We start from the raw sequence: 19,458 nt of genomic DNA on the forward strand, positions 1-19,458 counted from the left end.
TGTCAAGGAGTCCCAGCTAAGGAGTGATTTAGGAAGGTTCTCAGAGCAACTCTGAGCAAGGAAGAGACAGAAACTTTGACCTTAGTGAGGAGGTGTGGTTGACCCTGTTGCTAGGTACGATGCTTTCTTTTGAAATATGTGATTGGTTGCCCTAATGTGAGCCTGTAAGGTGTGGAGACCCAGTGGAGATGAAATGAACTACGTCACAATATGACCCTGTGAAAGTGCTGTCACTGTCAGTGTGATCACTCTGCTGATGGAAGATTGAGACAGACCAGCAGAAGTCATCACTGCTGCTTAAATATCTAAGTATTGTGATCATTTTCATTTCTGGTTTTACAGCGTTATTGCGTTGGGTTGGAGGTAAGAGAGCATCTCTGATGAGATGACCACAAACACTGGGCCTTATTTACTAATATGTGCCTAGAAATGTTTTTAGTCTGAAGTGCACTCACAAAATTAACGTCAGATTCATGACACCAGCTGCTTTTGTTCTTACCACCGTGCATATGTTGGCAGGCACAGACTGCTGAGCGAGGTTAGATACATAGACCACCTTAACACCTGCTTGTAGGTCGATCAAAATCTTTTACATACCTTGTTAAGCTGACTGTGGGTGTTACCTCTTCTTGTTATCCAATCAAACTTCGCCACCATCTCTATCAGCCAATCAGGATGTTATTGTCAAATTCTAAATCTGCTCTCTGCTGCTGTCAGCTGTCACTGTAGGCAGAACTGTCCCGCCCTCCTCCACTGCGTTCACCTCCATCTTAATGGGCTCTAATCGCCAAAGACTTTTCACATTTTCAAACTTATGAAGTATTGTGATAGTGTCGTATCATGGAGCCTTTGGTGATTCCCAACCCTATCATTAAGCAAAGCATTAGGAGTTGTACGCTGAAGAACATAGTGTGATGTTGGGTAACTACATCTGGAAGCTTCTTTATTGATTTCAAGCGAACAGAGATTGTTGTTGAAACCAAACAATAAGGAATCTGCAACTTTTGACCTTGACTGAATTAAATTTGGACGTTGGTCTCAGGAGACTCACGACAACACGATATTAAATCTGACTGTAAAGTTTTAAGTCTGAGCAGGTGAGTTTTGTGTTTGTGTCTCCGGCTCCCAGGAGCGCCATGCGCTGTATCAGAGGCCCGTCCATTTCACCTGGGGATCAGTACAAAGCCTTTCAAACACACAGTACAAAGGCAGCGCCTCTATCAGGCATGATGCATTCCACGTGTAGGGCCCAGGACCGCGGTCTCCACGGCCGCCCCACACAGAGAGCTGAGCAGCGGGGAGGCCTCTGGAGGAGGTGGGGGGCCTGGGACGCATCGCAGATACTGACCCGGCTCCAAATATCTGCACAGCTGGCACACTGTATAGAATATCCCTCCACTCACCAGTCATACCTAATCGCACCTCCCGAGTTTTTATTTCACTCATGTCAGCAGTGTTCCTCCTCCTCGTGGTGTGTGTAATGTAGTTTAAAGAGAAACCACCACAGCCTTTTCTGCTTATTTCTCAGCTCAGCTTTGGTGGCTGAATTTACTTTATTAAAGACTTTTGTCCAATTATCTGTTCTAAATCAAACACAGAGAGCACAAACCTGACGCACATGTTGCCAATTTCAGCGCAGGTTGTGCCGTCATGCTGTTAAACGTACGGAGATAACAAAAAGGCCACACATTTGACCCGACCGCTGTGACCAAATAAAGTGTTTTCGATCATTTTGCTCCTATTAGAGTCGAACAGCAGACAAAATTGAGGTAGCAGATATGCAACTTAAGTGGTTTCCTCTGCAAAATATTTTGTGGGCCTGGAAACGCATTTTATGGCGCCGTCCCAGCAAGTGGTGAGTATCGTGTTGCAATAGGTTACAAAGTATTTATGTAGTCTTTACTGCGATGGCAAACTAAGTGAACCTTCTCACTTTAAACCTTCACTTTGATGTGTGTGTGCCACTTCAGAGGCAAAGGACAGACAGCATTCTGAGAAATAAAGTTTTGTTTTCATATTTACTGACTCAGGAGGGCAGACGATGAGAAGATTTGTCACAGAAGCTGCGTCCCTGTTTTCCTGATTTCACCTGAGTAACTTATTTCCTCTGATATGATGGTTTGTTGATGATAAAGCACAGAGATCATTAGACGCCCTTTCCAAGTTTATGAAATATCTAATTGACTTTTTAAGAAATGCTCCTGCCTTACACACACATTCATATTTCAATTTGCCCCAAACAATTTTGGATAAGTGGTGTTTTCATCAGAGCAGACAAAGAGGCTTTCTTTCTCCCGACTGAGAACAACAGTCTGCCTGCCGAGCCAGACGACACTCGCTCCTGCTGCACCTCGTGGACATCATTTTGAAATCATCACCGGAATCCAATTTGGCTTCGTTAACGGGGACAGGGATCTCCTTCACTCGGATTCCTGGGCTTGTTTAATGTGGTCATCTGCCGTCAGCCTGTCAGTAGCATCTTTGTCACTCAGACTCCTGAGCCCCACGTCTCCTGACAGAAGGGCCAGTCATTCTTCACTGAAAGGACTTTTTTTTTTTTTTTCCTTTTTCTGCCCGTTTCCTGTCAGAGGAGAAATTCACGGCACTCTGTCCCCGGCCCGACCTTACGGCTCCCCTCCCTCCCCTCCCGGCCGGTGGACTCAGTCTGGGCTGAATAAGCAGCAGCCTTTATCCCTGGCTCGGCGCTCAGGTTTGTGTGACCCGAGACTCGTGGGTGCAAGTGTGCAAACATGGAAACATCTGTACATACATGTGCTTTAAGTACAGGTATACACACACACGTGTGTGCACACAAATACATAAAATCACAATCTATGATTCCTCAGGTTAAAGTTTGACTTTGGCCCAAATCTCTGCTCAGCGCCATAAATATACATTAACATATAACAACACTGTCATACATCCAGTACATGTGTTCAGCTGTCTATACTTCAAATCATATATACAGTGTGTGTGTGTGTGTGTGTGTGTGTGTGTGTGGATGCATGTAGAGCTGCAACCATTAACCCTTTGAAATCCGCAATAGAAATGGTCCAACAGTATCTACACTGGTATTTTTGCTTATTGTCATTTCCTGGAGTATCTTCATATGCTTCATATCCCTAAAATCTGCACAACCTGAGCTAAAAGGTTATGGAAGTCAACAAATCATAATAATTGATTAAAGTATTGGAATAGTGTTATTTAAACAAATAAATAAATACAAAATTGACGTGTTTTCATCTGATTTCACAAATTATAAACACAAAACATTTTGATCCAAAAGATTTCTAAATGTAGAAACATGATCAAAATATTTTTTTTAACACTCCATAAGTTGTTTGAACTATGTACAGTATTTAATTTTCAAGATATGCTCAATTTTATGAGCGGAGTGAAAAGGTGTGATAGATTCATCATTCGTTCCTCTGTGCCACTGTGCATTTTTGCATGGTGTTGTGCCACATATAGGGCAGTGTAATGACATCATCACGAACACACAACGTGATGACACAAAAGACAGAAGTCTCAGCTTTCTGCTGCAAAAAGAATGAATATTCTAGCTAGTATGTTTTTTATTTTAGATTGAACAATTAACAATTAAACAACGATCCCCTGTGGCCATTGTGGGAAATACTGGCGTAATTAAGGCAAACTACCACGTTTGCATAGCACATAAGGTGAGGTAAGGTCATGATGTGATGAAGGTCAAGGTCATGATGTGATGAAGGGGAAGATGGAGGTCTTAGCTTTCTGCTACAACAAGAATGGATGCTTTCATTATTATGGTATTTATTTTAGATCAATTTAAACAGGATCATGCAAACAATGACCTCCTGCAGTAATCAATTGACTGATGTTATCAACAATCAACTAACTCAATGAACTGCCAACTAATTCAATAATCAATTAATTGGTTTGAGTCATTTTTTAAGGAGAAAAAGTCAAATTTTTTGTTTACAGCTTCTAAATGTGAGTATTTTTGGTTGCTTTATTTCTCTATGACAGTGTAGTGAATATCTTCGTAACAAAGACCTTTGAGGACGTCATCTCAGACTTTGGGAAACACTGATCAACATTCCTCATTATTTTCTGACATTTAATCGACCAAACAACTGCTTGATTAATCGAGGAAACCATTGACACATTAATCAACAGTGAAAATAATTGTTGCAGCCCTAGATGCATGTTTGTATGTAAAAAACTACTTACTTAATTTTCAGTGTTCTGAGAAATGACAGATTAGTAAAGCAATAAATGCCTCTGTTATCATTTATCTGGACAGCAGTTATTGTGAAAGATACTTTAAACAGTCAGTGACAGAAAGAGTTTAAGAGTGTCGCTGAATTTGATTTTATGAATGTTTTTTCACATTCTGTTCAGAGTTCAGTGTGGTAAAAATCTGCAGTAACAGGATGATTTTGGGAGAAAAACGTCTGTGAAGTTCACAGGACTCACTTGCACAACCCACAGAGTTTCTGCGAGGATAACTGTTCTCTCTGCAAGGCTGGGCAGCTAAACTGTTGTTGGCCCACAATCCTCTGGCGTGATGTCGGCGTTCTGTGTATCCTGGGTCGGCCTGCACGCACCACACACAGAAACACACAAACACACACATAAATGAGGCCCAACATGACACATCTCACGCAAGCAGTCCAGCATTTTGAAAACATTCAACAAGCAGCGGCTCTGCAGTCTGAACGTATCTAAGAAACAGGAGGAAGGGGGTGGCTCCTCTCGCCAGTGATCGTAACTCAAACTGCTCTATAACGGCACAGGGAGACCTGCAGTTTCTGACTTCAAAGACCTCACCAGCATCAGTATCGTTCATGAGTCCAGGCAAACTGCTCCAAAGTGACACTGGGATTTCTGCGAGTACAATGAAGAAATTGCAGCCAGTTGATCCAATTGAAAGTGTCACTGTGGAGCTGAGCCTCAGACCAGCCTCCCCCCTGCCTCCTTTAAATGGAAGCTGATGAGACAGGCTCCAGGAGAGGGAACCTACAGCGCGGGACATGACTCTGACTGCTGAATGTAAATACTGCTTCACATACATGCAGCTGCCCCCTTTCTCAGAAAAGATTTAAATCAAGATCCACTGTTATTCTGTGAAGTGAGTGAGCTGCAGGGGGGAGTGTACTCACCACGAGCTGCACTCTGCCTCCGTTCAGAACGTCTGAGCTGATCTCCGGTAAGAAATGCACACTGAGGATAACGAAGAAAAAACCCATCTGGGCTGTAAGCTCTCTGCATATTTGAAATCAATACAGCAGTTTCCCCTCTTCAGTCCTTTACAATTATCTCTAACGTATCATAAAATAAACACAGATGCAAAGTATGATAATCTTAATGTCTATTTGTTAGGTGGGGGGAAGCACAGGCCTGAATGCTCTCTGCCTCTGTTACACACACTCTGTTGGTATATGTTTCATATACAGTGAAGTGTCAACTGTTTTAAGATAAATTGCCCCTTGGCATTAAAACAAATCAGACCTTTTTTTAACCCTGTTTTCCCATTTTTCTGTGTCTAAGTGACTGATGGGATTAACTATTTTTTAAACTGGTCCAATACTGAGAGAGAGCGCTGAAGCCGGCAGACACGATACTGCAATGTAACCACTCAGGGCATTTGTGCACCGTCACTTTACGTCCACTAACAGTGTTTCTTTTGTCACTGACAGGCTCAGATTATTTATTTAAGAGTCTGACAGCATTATGAAAGGATCCCTACAGAGATAGAGCTTTGTGTTAAAGAGTAAGATCCTTTTTGTTTAATCAGAAACAGTTCTGAAATCATCATCACCAAACCCACCGGACTCCATTTAAAATAAGCAGTCATTTAGTCAGCATTAAAACACGCTTCATTCAAAGTTGACAAAAACAAAATAAAACTCACAAAAACCATCTTCGTTCATCTTTCAGCTGTTCCAACAATCACCAACTCTAGTTTTGTTGAAATAAACTCTGAATTTACCCAGTTAGATGTGAACACATGCTGCCTCTATACATGCTAAAATTGTCATTTATTTAAATGGAGCCTGGTGGGTGTATCAATTGTGATTTCGGAGCTTTACCTGGATAAAAAAAAGGATCTTATTTTTAACACAAAGGTCTGTCTCTGTAGGATCCTTTCCATAATGATGTCAGACACTTAGAATAATAATCTGAGCCTGTCAGTCAGTCTGTTCACGTGACATCAAAGAAAATGGATTTATTGTGTCAGTCCAACTAAAACCAGGCTATTAAAACCCATGTAAACATGTTAGTCCGACTGAAATCATACTAAAGTGAATTTCTCGCACAGATAATGTGACTGGGAGTAGAATTCCTCCTGCATGTATACAGTCAATCAGACCCAAACTGGCCGAGGCGCTCTGAGCATGCTCCACAGTTTCCGCCCCGGGCTTTGACCCAGAAGTCCAATAGCATTAAATGTGTAAGAGAAGAAGAAGCCGGTAACAACATGGAGAAATCTACATCCAGAGCCGTGACTTTTTGGACGGACCAAATGTACAGAGCTGTAAAGTTGTCCACCATGGTACCAGTTAGCAGCTAGCTAACCGTAGCTAACTTGTTTGTCCATTGTTTGGTCTGTGACGTAATAGGTCAACAGGAAAAAGGTCCAATACTAACAAGCTGAAAGGGGGCATATCTCCACCTATCGTAGAGGAGTCGCACATACTTGGGTCAATAAATGGATTCCCCTCCTGTGCTTGTATACTGGGACAAGGACAGTAGTCCAGTTACCGTAAAACTCGGAATATAAGTCGCACTGGCATATAAATCGCAATCTATTTTTTAAGGTCTCAAACAGGGAAAACAAGGTTTTATATTACTATCTGTTAATAAAAACGTTATACAAGTTATTCCTACACTGTTTCCCTTTATTTTTAATTTGAAACACATTCAAAACACAATAACCTCTTAAGCAGCTTTGGTTACTTTTCAGATTGCAATTTTCCAAACAACCTCTTCAGGAAATAAAATTATGGTATAACAACATCTGAGCCATAAAAATGAGTTTAAATTAACGTTAAACTTCTTTTGTGTGGGTCAAATTACCTATGTCAGCATTTACCTTGGTCTATAGGTTGCATCGGTCTCTTACCTGCACCCAACTTTTTAGATGAAAAAAAAGGGGAAAAAAGTGCGACTTATACACCAAGTTTTACGGTAAATGTCCTCATCCAGCTGGAACTGTAGCTCCACTTCACTGTGACTGGAAACATGCTGAGTGGCAAAACAGACACTTTTAGTTGATGTATACATGGAGCGTGCATATTGCCCAGAGTGGTTACATTACAGCCTGTTTCGCGATGGCAGCTGCAGCCCTCCCACTAAATACTGGATCATTTTAAAAAATATATTGTTACCATGAGTCACTTAGACACAAAAACATGACAAAATATGGTCCAGGATGAAAAGTATCAAAGTGACCCTTTAAGTAGAGAGACAATTGACAGTCTCTTTTGACTCAAAAATGTGTTGATGCCATCTCCATAAACACACACACTAAGAGTGGACTTCTCAAATGAGTTCTCATACTTCACCAAAAAGTACTGTCTCGCAGTTAAACTTTTGAAATGATAAATATTTGCATATTCATAGATTTTGCATTATATCATGAGGCAATTGATTTTTTGTAAAAAAAAAAACAAACAAACAAACAAAAACCTGTTGGACAAATTATTACATAATTATGAAACATATCTAAAAGAAGTCTTTAAAATTATGCTAATAATGATAGCAGTTAATTAAAGGATACATTTTCACAAATTACAAAAACCTATATATCGGTCTGTGAAATTACAGAGACAGATATTTAAAAAACTGAACAGATACAAGCAAAAACTCTGTTTGTCTGGTTATCACCAGGGTAAACTAGAAAATACGTTTGTTTTTTTTGGTGAAGCGAACCTTTAAAATATAATTGTAGCTACACGTCACACCGCCCACACCTTATGACCACTGCTCAGTGCCTCACCTCTCTGAGTCCCTGTCAGAGTGAGCAGCCTGGGTTTGCAGCCACTGCTGAGCTCGTTCCTGCTTCACTCGCTCCACCTTCTCCGCCTGCTGAAGGCCCGGCTCAGCCTCACCAACTGCACTCGACAGAAAACATCAAATAAACGTCACAGCAGATATTTTTTCTCCTACTTCTCTTGTCAGTTACATTCTTGATGACGATGGTGGCTGAGAATGAGCGCGCAGCCTAATCAACGAACACTGCGGTGAAGGTGGCGTGTTTCTAAATGACAGGAGGTGTAATCGATACTGCAGCAAAGGAGTTGTGTTAACAGATGCTCACCAAAGTACAAGCTTAACAAATAAACAGCTGGTGGGCCTGATGTGTAACAACATCTGACATGTTTCACTGTAATTACAGGCAGCCAGGGTTCCCAGCGCCGGGGGAGATCAGCGGTCAAGGCTCCCAGCATTTATGTTTGGGCTTAAGGCGGTGTATTTGTTTGCAGGACTCTGGGGCATTACTGTAATACAGTTTCAGTTGCTGAAAGATGCAGCGGGAGGAGATCTGCTTTTCTCCAACAATTGTTGGGGCTTGTGGTTTTTTGTAAATTTAATCCAAGCAGTTTGTTAAAGAAATCTGAAAAGCTGCTGATTTACGAGTTCTGCTGAAATCCCATAATAAGGTTGTAATTCAAAGTAAACATTTATGTTGCGCTGACAGTAATGCTGCCGTAGATGGGTGTAAACTGATAATGAATTTTGACAGCCCAATGCTGGAACTAATGATGCATTTATTTAAGCCATTTACTTGCTTTTGCTGGGCTGTAAAAGGGGAGAGAAAAGCTTTACAGTTTTCATGGGTTAATTGAGGAGCCCCACTAAAAATGTCAAGTGATAGATGCTTCCCCCCGGGGCAGCAAAGGCCAGGAAATGGCTACTCACACGTCCCAGAGCTGAAAATACAGAGAGACAGAGAGAAACAGGGCACAGGCTGTCCTGAAAAACACTCAGAGGAATATGTTTTCTAAACTGCAGCATGCTCATGTACTGCACTAGCAGGCATTCTGCCTTCATTCGTCATACATCATGACAGGATCTTATATGGACACATCAAAAGTTGTAAGGGAATACTGGCAATAAACTTGCACTCCTGAGAGATGAATGAATGAATGAATGTGATAAAAGATAAGCACCAGAAAAAAGTTCACATTTTTGTTTCACTGCAGTAGCACGGAGAGACTCTCCTCTCCCTTTTCCCCTCTGAACCCTCCACCAAAGCCCCCTCCTGACCCCGTCCAACCTCCTGAATCCCCCTCCAGGAGTCCTCCAGGACATCAGGAGGGGGCCTGGAGGAGTCACGCCTGTTAAGAGGGGCTCTTAAGCACATTAAGCCATCTCGTCTCTACTGAGGAGGGGAGAGCTCGGACTTAGTATCAGTGAGATGGGGAGGAGGAGGAAGAGGAGGAAGAGGAGGAAGAGGAGGGAGGAGGCTTTGGCCTGCAGCAACCAGAGCTGAAGGAGAGACACAATGCTGAAAACTTGCAGCTTCCTCCCCTCGAACGCCACCGCAGAAACAAACAACACGGGGTTAGGCAGCAGATCTGGGCCAGAGCAGAGCCTAATGAGAAATGAAACTGTGTCATGAATGAGTTGATGACCCTGCGTTGTTGTTGTGAGGAGGCATCCTGAACAGTTGTAGGCAAAGTAACTGCTGATATATGGAAACAGGAGGGGGCAAGAAACAAGCAGTGAGGCAATCAGACTGTAAGTAAAGCAGAGAATGAGCAACTGTAATGGTCATAATTAACAGTTACAGCAGGTACGGTGAACCACAGAGTCAGTTTGTAAGAGATGCTCACAGGTTTTAAAGTCTCAGTATGTTTGAGACAAACCAGTGTGACATTAGGTCTGGGCGATATGCTAATATTAGATCAATATCCTGATGTGAGACTAGATATTTTTCTAGATTTTGGAAAGTGTAATATCGTAAGCAGGGCTGTTTAAAAACCTACAGTATGATACCCATCACGTGAATGGGAGCATTCAAGTGCATAAATCATTCTACTAAAATGCCACCAGACTCCACAGGCAGGGGGGAGTGGGACTGATTACTCAGGGCACCAGCAGGAGGGGGGCCCTCGAAGAGACTGGAATGAAAAGTTTGGTTTTGTTCGCAATCTTTTATTTTGTACTAATTAATGCCATAGCTAAATTAAAGCTGGCTGAATAAATCGATGACAGACTTACACAATAACGGCAACCAGCCAAGCATCATGCTGACATGAAAGGATGGTTTTTTTTGTGGGTGTCTGATGCTGGAAGTCACTGACCAAGCACCGGTTTTCAACGACTTCAGAATGACTTGAGAATGGGTTGCAAAAAAAAAAAAGACGGACTTTCCCCTGGAGTCACGTGTTTCTTTTCCTAAACCTAACCACAGTAACTTTACGTTAAATACGTAACTGTACGTTAAGGTCTTAACATCATTTGTGGGGTGCTAATTCGTAGTATATCATACAAACTGTTCTGAGGATACGTTGCATAGAAAAGAAAGTGTTCAAATGCTGTCTCACGTTAATGGTCAGCATTCACAGACTTGAAAGACTTGTGTCTTGGCCTGCTACATCAGGTCTTGTACTAAACCTACCCTAAAGTGCGTGAAACTTGACTTTAGACTGTCAGGCTTGAAACTTGCCCCATAAGATTAAAAACTGCTATGCTAAAAGTTAAAAATGAAAATCTTAATCTAAATTTATTGCATCATGAAAGTCGTTTTGAGAACCTGTTTTCCTGGCACTCACAGAGTGGAAGAAGAATCAGAGCATGTCTGAAATTTGAGGATTCTGACTGTTTTAGTTGTGTGTTTGTCTCTGTGAGCGACGCAGACGCAGCTGCCCAACTCTACATAAGATCTGCATGTTTCTTCCTCACATGTGCCCCTGCATCTCAAACATATATACTATGAGGAGAGAGCTGCGCTGCCTGAGATAAATAGAAGAGCTGAGGTGAAATTAAAGGCATATGAATGCTGGTAAATATTCTGACATGAAGTTATTTTGGATGATGGATGATAAACTGGATGATTGTATTTCAGTCAAACTTTGTAGATGACTCGAAGTGTGAAATTGAGTTAAGTGCTCAGGAGGTAGGGGTTCCAGGCTGAAATAAAAATATATACCCTCATGTCCCTCTGACATGAGGACGGATGTTTGGTGGGGTTGGATCGCAGTTTGGATGGAAGACGGAGGTTGGAAGGGTGTGTGTGCCTGGGGGGGTTGAGTGGAAGGCGTTGGTGGAAAGTAAGAGGAGAAAGAAGGAGAAACGCTTGGAGGCAAACAACATCTTCAACATCTGCAGCACTTGATGATACAAAGCATCCAAAAAAAAGAGGGGAAGCGTATTTCTGTATTTTTTGCCTTTAAAAGAAAATGTCTTGTGGCTCTGCTCCATTCTCTCCCTCTCTATCTCCCTCTCTGGGTATGTAAGCTGATACCCATTTCAAGTGGGTTACTCATGTCCAGCACATCCACACAAAGAGCCCGGATAAAATAAACACGCCGCGTCGGATATCTTGGAAAGAATCTGTCATGGGTTTGGGGCTAATCACCTCCAGAAGGGGCTTGACTCAAAGCCTGAAACGTTAGCCCCTGTCGGGGAGCGCTGGCTGGGCCGGGCTGGGCTGGCTAGTCCCCGGGCACTGGGGATGGATCCGGAGGAGGGGGTGCCTCCCACAGGTCAGGACCAGGGGAGCAACAGGAGAGGCTGGCTTGGGCCCGTTTACAGAGACCCGCAACACACCACCTCTGCTGCCGCCGCCACCACAGCCTCACGGTTGGCCTATAAAAAGGCAACAAGAGTTGTCTCCTCCAAAACTGAGCTGGTTAGAGTTACACATTTTACAGGAACACTCTCAGTCGAATCAGAGAATCAACTGAGGACACGGGACGTTACGCAGAGATGGAAGGATGATGTTCTAACTGGTGACCCGTGTTACTTTATTAGCTGATGTAGCTGCTTCACTTCATTGCTCGAAAACACCAGTACTGTTTGATGAATTATCAAGACAAGGGTGGAGAGGAGAGATAAGGACACTGGAAAGAAACAGAACTGGAAATATTGTTGTAACGTAATAGGTCATTTGGATGGAAGCGGTCCTCTACTGCCAGTTGGCTGAGAGCTTATCCACAGCTTTATTGTGCTCACGCACGATTTCAGTGTCAGTAATCACAGTGTTGGATAGTTGACATAATACACCTGCAGCTCAGAATCAACACGTGATAACATAATGATGCTGTCATACACACACTCACTTTTTCATCTTACAAATTAATTATCGAACAAAAAGTTATTACTGGGAAAGAAAATCAACTGCCGTCATCGCCAAATACTAAAGTTAAGTTTGTCCACCATTGTTTGATGAAAGTATCTTGTAAGTTTGGCAATCTACTCACTGCTGACAACTAGCGACAAAATTCTTGAGAATCTTTGAAAACATCGAAATAAGTTGTTGCTGGATCTTTAGCTGCTCAGCACTGAATCAGTTTGAAGGAAAACAAGGTGACTCCTTCACAATTATTCAACACACAAATTACTAAAGAGATCCACCCAGAAGAGATAGAGAGGAACTAAAAACATCCCAAAGTTGAAGGTACGATTTGTTCCCTTTTTTTTGGCTGTAACATGAAATGACAGGCAAACATGGCGTATTTCTCCACAGCTAATTAAGGGCTATTTCATGCTTATGGCAGCGTTGGACATGGACCAGAGTCACTTCACTGCCTGTTGGCAAACGCTACTGCTGCCGCGTCTCCTCTGACTGCTGGATGACCGCGAGCGTCGTGCTCTCTGGATGTGAGGCCTTGACCCCAGTGGGCGGGGGCGGGGTTGGGGTTCAGAGGAAAGATGGAGACAGGCATGATAAAAGTCCACTTCCCCCCGTGTCCTCCCTCCTGCCTTCCCTCCAGCTCTTCCCTCCCTTTTAAGTCTGGCTGTGGCCGTCACGATGCCAAATCATCTCTCCACCTCAGGGCACGAGGCCACAGCACGAAAGATGGAGGGAGAAGTTTGCTTCTTCCAGGACTATCAAACTACATCACACCACAGTCAACCTGTAGAGACTGTTTTATTATCCACAGCAGTGAGAATTAAGTCTTGAGGAAGAAAGAATGTCTTCTCTCATGAGTAAAAACCAGCTCAGTGATGTGAAACATCACAGACAACTTCAGAAGCATACAAGTACACGGCCAGTGAAGTCATTCTTGTCTGTGGGTGGAACATTTAAAGAGAAATTCAGGTTTCACAAACTTGAGGCTCATTTTTAGATTTGTGCCATTTTGGCAATAATTTCTCTTGATGATAACAAAAAACATAACAAAACAAAAAACTAGAAATGTACGCCTTCGTGCAGAAGATGATGATGTCACAGTGAAGTTGACCTTTGACCTTTAGGATAAAAAATGTCATCACTTCATCATTTTATCCTGTTATCCATATGTATGCAAGGTTGTCATAATTAGTTTATGAATTCTTGAGTTATGGCCAAGTATGTTTTCAGAGCCCACAGTGACCTTTGACCTTTGACCACTAATCGGTTCATCTCCAACTGGACGTCTGTGTCAAATATAAAGAACTACCTTACGGCATTTCGAAGATATTACACTGACCAGAATGGGATGGACCTGAGGTCACAATGACCTTGGCCTTTGACCACTAAAGTCTAATCAGTTCATTCTTGTGTCCAAGTTGACTTTTGTGCCAAATTTGAGGAAACTACCTAAAGGCCTTCTTGAGACACTGCGTTTATGAGAATGAGACGGATGAAATGTTGATGAGAGCACCACCAACGTCTAATCAGTTCATCATTAAGTCCAAGTGGACGTTTGGGTCAAATGAAAAGAAATTGTCTCTAGGTGTTTCTAAGATATCGCATTTATATCACATATGATGTGAGGTCACAGTGACCTTTACCTTTGACCTTTGACCACCAACATCTAATCAGATCATCGTTGCGTCCAAGTGAACGTTTGTGCCAAATTTTAACAAATTCCTTCAAGTCATTGTCGATACCGCATTCACAAGAATGAGACGAATGTACGGACGACCCAAAAACATGATGCCTCCGGCCACAGCTGTCACCAACGCAGAGGCATAAAGAAAAGTATAATTACTGCTAATGTTTGTCATTCAGAAATATTTCATACTTTCAGCCTTGGTTGTAGTGATGTCACTGTGTCGCTAGTCTCAAAGCCCATCAGTGATCTGTCAACAATTTAAGACCTTCACACACCAAATACATATTTTTCGTCCAACACTGTCACACCTTTGAAAATAAATATGACCTCCCGTTGTGTCAATCACATTCACACAATAAACAGATAACAGAGTAGGAATATAGCTGTTAGAGAAATACATAACTTAAGAAGTTCTCATCTTAGGAATCCTACGTTAGGATGGCATAGACCGTCCTCAATTCAAAATAAATGCCCAAAATGGCAGCAGCACTTTACTCTAACTGCTGACACTTTAAATTTCAAGAAATAATTCAAATACATACATAAATACATCTACTTATCTATTTATAGATTGAATTAAAAATTAATAGAATAATTAAGGAGAAAATTAGGTTTCCTCTCACCGACAAGATTAGTACCTCAGAGTTCTTGTAGCTAAATTTTAATGCTCAGGAAGGGTTTGTTTGAGCAAGTTCACTATCCAGTGACAACTGAGAGCCGTGTTCATCTGAAGTGGCCTACAGGTACTTTCAAATCAATGATTCAGGCAGTTTGTGTGCGCTGTCAACACAGACACAGGCATGACAGGACAAGTCCCATTTAAAGAATTAAATTTACAGTTTTAGTCATGATCTCTGAAGTCAAGATAAAACAGGAGGTCTGAGACAGGACACAGCTATGATTTTAGGAATAGTTTCTGTAATAGGAAAATTGGATTTTTTTTTATCTTTAAAACTTGAAAACAGTCAGGACATTTTCCTGTAACGAGACCTCTGGTCTGTAGATCATCATGTCAGACTGAGAAATGATTTACAGGTGTTACTACATGGTTACAGAATGTGCAGCAGGTCTCAGTTCCTACCTTTTATATCATTCCTGTTGTGTTGTGCCGGCCTGTTTCGAGCCTCCACCGGACCCAGCTGGTAACTGCAGTTTCTGAACATGGCAAGACGGACGGAGGGATCTATGAGAGGGAGATGGGGTCAAAGAAGGACAAGGCGGGCCCAAAACCAGAAGCAGAAACCAGGACCTAACCTTCGGAAAATTTTAGAGCAGCGCTCTGGTTTCACTGAGGCAGATGCCATTAGGAGTTAGAGCAGACATTGACCTGTGTGTCGGTGGAGAAAGATGACAAGAGCCCTGCTATTGGAATCATGCATTGCAATTGTGATCAAAGAGCAGCCTCCCTCTAACACGACCGTGGCATGATAATCGTGGCAGGACTACTGTTTCTTGGTGCAGAGCGGAGGTGAGGTCACCTTTCACCACAGTTGCACTCAACCACTACAATGAATCGGAATGAAAGTCATCGCGGGACGACTTGTCGAGAGCTTTCTTGGCAGTCGTTTCCGTTGCAGGCTCTCAAATAAGGCCCAATCAGAGGCGACAGGTCCTGGCCTCTGCTGTCTGTTATGGCTCGTTAACGTACACGGGGTGGAAAGGTTCGCCGCTGAAGCACGGCTGAGGGAACAAAGATGAGAATGAAAAGAGGCAAAAATGAGTGTGGATTTTTTTCCCTTTTAGAAAATGGATTTATGTCTGAACAGCAGCTCCGTCCATAAAGGGGGATATTTGGTGTTAACAGAGGAGTGAGGAGACAGGAAGACACATTAGTTCAGGTGTAGAGGGGATACTGAACAAAGGAAGCTTTGTGATTTAAGAAGAAAACCACAGAACTTCTGATCTGCTCTCATAATCTTCGTATTTCTCCATACAGCATTATGTTAAAAATATACAAACATGTTTCTGAAATATTACACATGCACACCAGAAATAAATGCAAATAGGTGACTGTGTTATTTAGGCCTAAGACCCTAAATGATATAAATGACAGTGGACAAAATGACAGAAACATGTCAGTACAACAGAAATAAACTGCAGCCTCCAAAGTGACAGTCATATCAACACTTCTTTAAAACACTGTTAGCAAAGACTGAATAAATAGAATTTTTTTGCACTGATCTCAGCCTGTGGACCTTTTTGTGGCTCCTAGCCCAGTTGGTCTGCGGGTTTATCCTCTGCTGTCAATTCTTGTTTAGAAAAGCAGAAGAATTAAAAAAGACAAAGAGGCTTGAGTGTGTTCTGTTCTAACACAGAATGTATAAATCCAAGCGCATTCAATGACCAATGTGTATTTACAGTATGTCTATTTTAAAAATCTTTTATGGTTTTTTCTTCAAATTCAAAAACTTTATAGGATTTCAAGGGCCATTGGGAACCGAGTGCAACCTTCATGGAGGTAGGATTTATTGCAGAAACGTTGCATTTTATGAAGTAGACTGAGACAGATACGCCTGTTGATTTGCTTTTGCCTTCTGTATTAAGCAGGTGGAGACGCCACGGGCTGCAGTCAAAGCAGGACTGTTCAGAGCTGGTTTACACACTGGACTCTTTTGACAAAGGCATTTTATCTCCTCTAGGAATGTTTTGATTCTCCTGGGAGACTTTTATGTAGGCATAGGCAATATGGCCCCAAAATAATATCACAATATTCTTGACAATATGACAAAAAAGATAAAAAATGTTATATCATTAATTTAAGAAGATAGAATTGCAACAAAATCAGTGATGTGGTTTTACAGTTTGCTTCAAATCTTGAGTAAAAACTAAATAAAAATGATGATGTCATTTCTTTAACAGTAACTCAGACTCAGATTCAGATTCTGTTACAATATAAATAGTTCAACTAATTACACATTTAAACAAATGTCCCCCGGGATCACTATATATAAATCATCTCTGATTATCAGGCTGGAACCTGTGACAGGCTGTTTGGAGACAGAATCACTGTGCTGCTGTCAGAGGAGCCGCTGAATGAGTTCCCTCTGAGCGGACGCCACACTTTATTACACACTACTGAAGCTCCTCCTCTTTTTGGAACCACCGCACAGTCCATCATCATTTCACTTTCACATAGGTAACAGTATGACGTCAGTATATCAGCAAGTCAAAATACAGAATAAGGATTTTTCATGTCATGTAAAAAATGATATCAGTATTATCGTGAGTGAGATGATATGACACAAACCTGACACACCTCTGTCTGTCTGCATGCTGTGTCAGGTCAGCACAGCTTCTCGGTGGAAGTGACTAGATTTTTCTTTAAAGTCACACCTGTGACATATAAACTCTGTGTATGTATAACTCTTCTGTCACACACACACTCACCCCTGCGTCTCTTCTGCTTCGTTGGCTTCATCTTCTGAGCCCTCTTGAGCATCAGAAGAGCCGTGTTACTGTCAGTGAAACCCCTGCAGACAAGGAGAACAGAGTCACACACAAAATAACATTCAAGGAAATAACACACACACAATATCAAAAGACATAATGTGTGATGAGATGATGATTTACCATTCTTCCAGAATCTTTTCTGATCTCTCAGAGAGACCGCTGAGCACCGACGCTGAAGCAGGAGATTTGCTTCTGAAATCACAGAGATTATTCTCCTTAAAAAGACACACAGAAATTTACAAATTCAAAATTATATAATGTGACCACACTTATTTTCAAATCAGATAGAATTCATATAGCACTGATGGAAAAAAGCAGAACTACTTGTGATCAAAAGAGATCAGCACAGAAAGTTTCTGTTGCTGACGTCCAGTCTGGTTCAGTGAGGTTTGAGTGTTTTGCTTAAAGACGAAATGAAGTTTGAAATCTGAATGATATTAATCCAACCATGACACAAATATGTTAATAAGAACATCATTTGGACATGAGGTATCCTGGTTGGCTCTACACTGTATCTGGAATTAACATGAGGTACCTTCATTCAGGAAGAGAAACATATTTTATTTTTTATTTCTTATTTTTACTTCCCCTGTTTGTGAGTTTCGCTTGTTTATTATGAAGTGTTTAATCTTGTGTTTTTGATACTGCACTTTAATACAGACTGTTCGGTCACATGTTGTTGTCCTGGAACAAATACTATTTCATGTCCTCTGCACATGTATACTGAGAAAACAACAATAATCTTGACTCTAATGTCACTCTTAGTCATTTTAGTAGTGTCAGTGTCACATGAATGTCAGAGTAATCCAGGGACAGTATATCAGAAGTGAGAATATAAGAGGTCCAGGTAAAGGGTCAGTTTTCCTCCAGGTGCAACAGTTTCCTAACAGTCTAAAAGTATGCAGGTGAGGTTAACTGGAGACTGACCACACATGGTACTGTGAGTGTGAATGGTTGTCTGGCAATGTGTGTTAGAGATAAACAGGTGAAGGCAATGGATGGATGCTTATGTTAAAGGGACAGTTCACCTCAAAACCAAAAACACGTATTTTTCCTTTTCCCTGTAGTGCTATTTATCAGTCTAGGTAGTTTTAGTGTGAGATGCCAAGGGTTGGCGATATTGGTCACAAAGATGTCTGCCTTCTCTCTAAAATAACGGCACTAGATGACACCGAAAAAATATATTTAAAAAACTTAACACTCTCCAGAAATCGTGACCCGGTTACTCAAGATAGTGAGCAGTTTCATGTAGGAACTATTTTCTTTCTACTGAACTACACTCTCCAACCGTATCACAAAGAAGTGTGCATCTACTGCTAGCTCTCCTAGCACCACTGAACTACCTAATTTTACAGCTCAGCAGAGGAGGATGCCATTAACGTTTACATCTCACACTGTCACAAGCCTCTCCTCCATGAGTAGATGCACGCTTCCTTCTGCGAGGTGAGAAGGTTGGTTGGTGTAGTTCAGTAGAAAAGAAAACAGTTCCTACATGAAACTGCTCACACCACACCATAATCTGTGCATTATCTTGAGTAACCAGGTCATGATTTCTGGAAATGTATTTTTTTGGCACTTTGAGTGTTTTCTCGTTCCATTATATTGGAGAAAAGACAAACACCTTAACGGCTGATATCTCCAACACTCAGAAACTCGCATCAAAACTAGCTAGACTGATAAACAGCACTACAGGTAAGAGAAAAAATATGTCTATTCACCAGCTTGATGTGACTCTGTGATTCCACTGTGTGTAGACTCAGACAGCCAGTCATGAGGCTGTTTTGTTCTACCTGTTGGAGCTCTCTGGAGAAACTCTCCGCCCTGCAGAGTCCACCTGTTCTCCAGACACCCAGGCCTGTTTTGGCCTCTGTACAGCCGGCGGGGGGAGGATGTACTGGGAGGGTTCAGAAAAGTGCACAGGAGGCTGAAACACATACATGAATCAGTGTTAGCGATCACTTATTGCTCTTCTCACTGTATTTGAGTACGTTTTAATTGCTTTTTAGACAAACGTGTGCATGGCAGCCGAAAT

The 19,458-nt window shown here is 41.8% G+C and overlaps 1 protein-coding gene across 2 annotated transcripts in view; it reads right to left on the reverse strand.

Moving 5' to 3' along the window:
* The window catches only part of lrriq1 (leucine-rich repeats and IQ motif containing 1), a 53,204-nt gene that overhangs the window by 2,219 nt on the left and 31,527 nt on the right, over positions 1 to 19,458 (reverse strand). For both annotated transcript variants that reach the window (XM_033634590.2, XM_078167635.1), the window contains exons 19-25: positions 19,217 to 19,350; positions 17,547 to 17,618; positions 17,364 to 17,446; positions 15,058 to 15,159; positions 7,985 to 8,099; positions 5,145 to 5,205; positions 4,459 to 4,579 (exon numbers count right to left, since the gene is read on the reverse strand). In XM_033634590.2, the coding sequence (XP_033490481.2) occupies positions 4,459 to 4,579; positions 5,145 to 5,205; positions 7,985 to 8,099; positions 15,058 to 15,159; positions 17,364 to 17,446; positions 17,547 to 17,618; positions 19,217 to 19,350 (688 nt within the window). The remainder of the gene's footprint in view (positions 1 to 4,458; positions 4,580 to 5,144; positions 5,206 to 7,984; positions 8,100 to 15,057; positions 15,160 to 17,363; positions 17,447 to 17,546; positions 17,619 to 19,216; positions 19,351 to 19,458) is intronic.

Source organism: Epinephelus lanceolatus, chromosome 5, assembly GCF_041903045.1.
Source record: "Epinephelus lanceolatus isolate andai-2023 chromosome 5, ASM4190304v1, whole genome shotgun sequence".
NCBI classification, from domain to species: Eukaryota; Metazoa; Chordata; class Actinopteri; order Perciformes; family Serranidae; genus Epinephelus; species Epinephelus lanceolatus.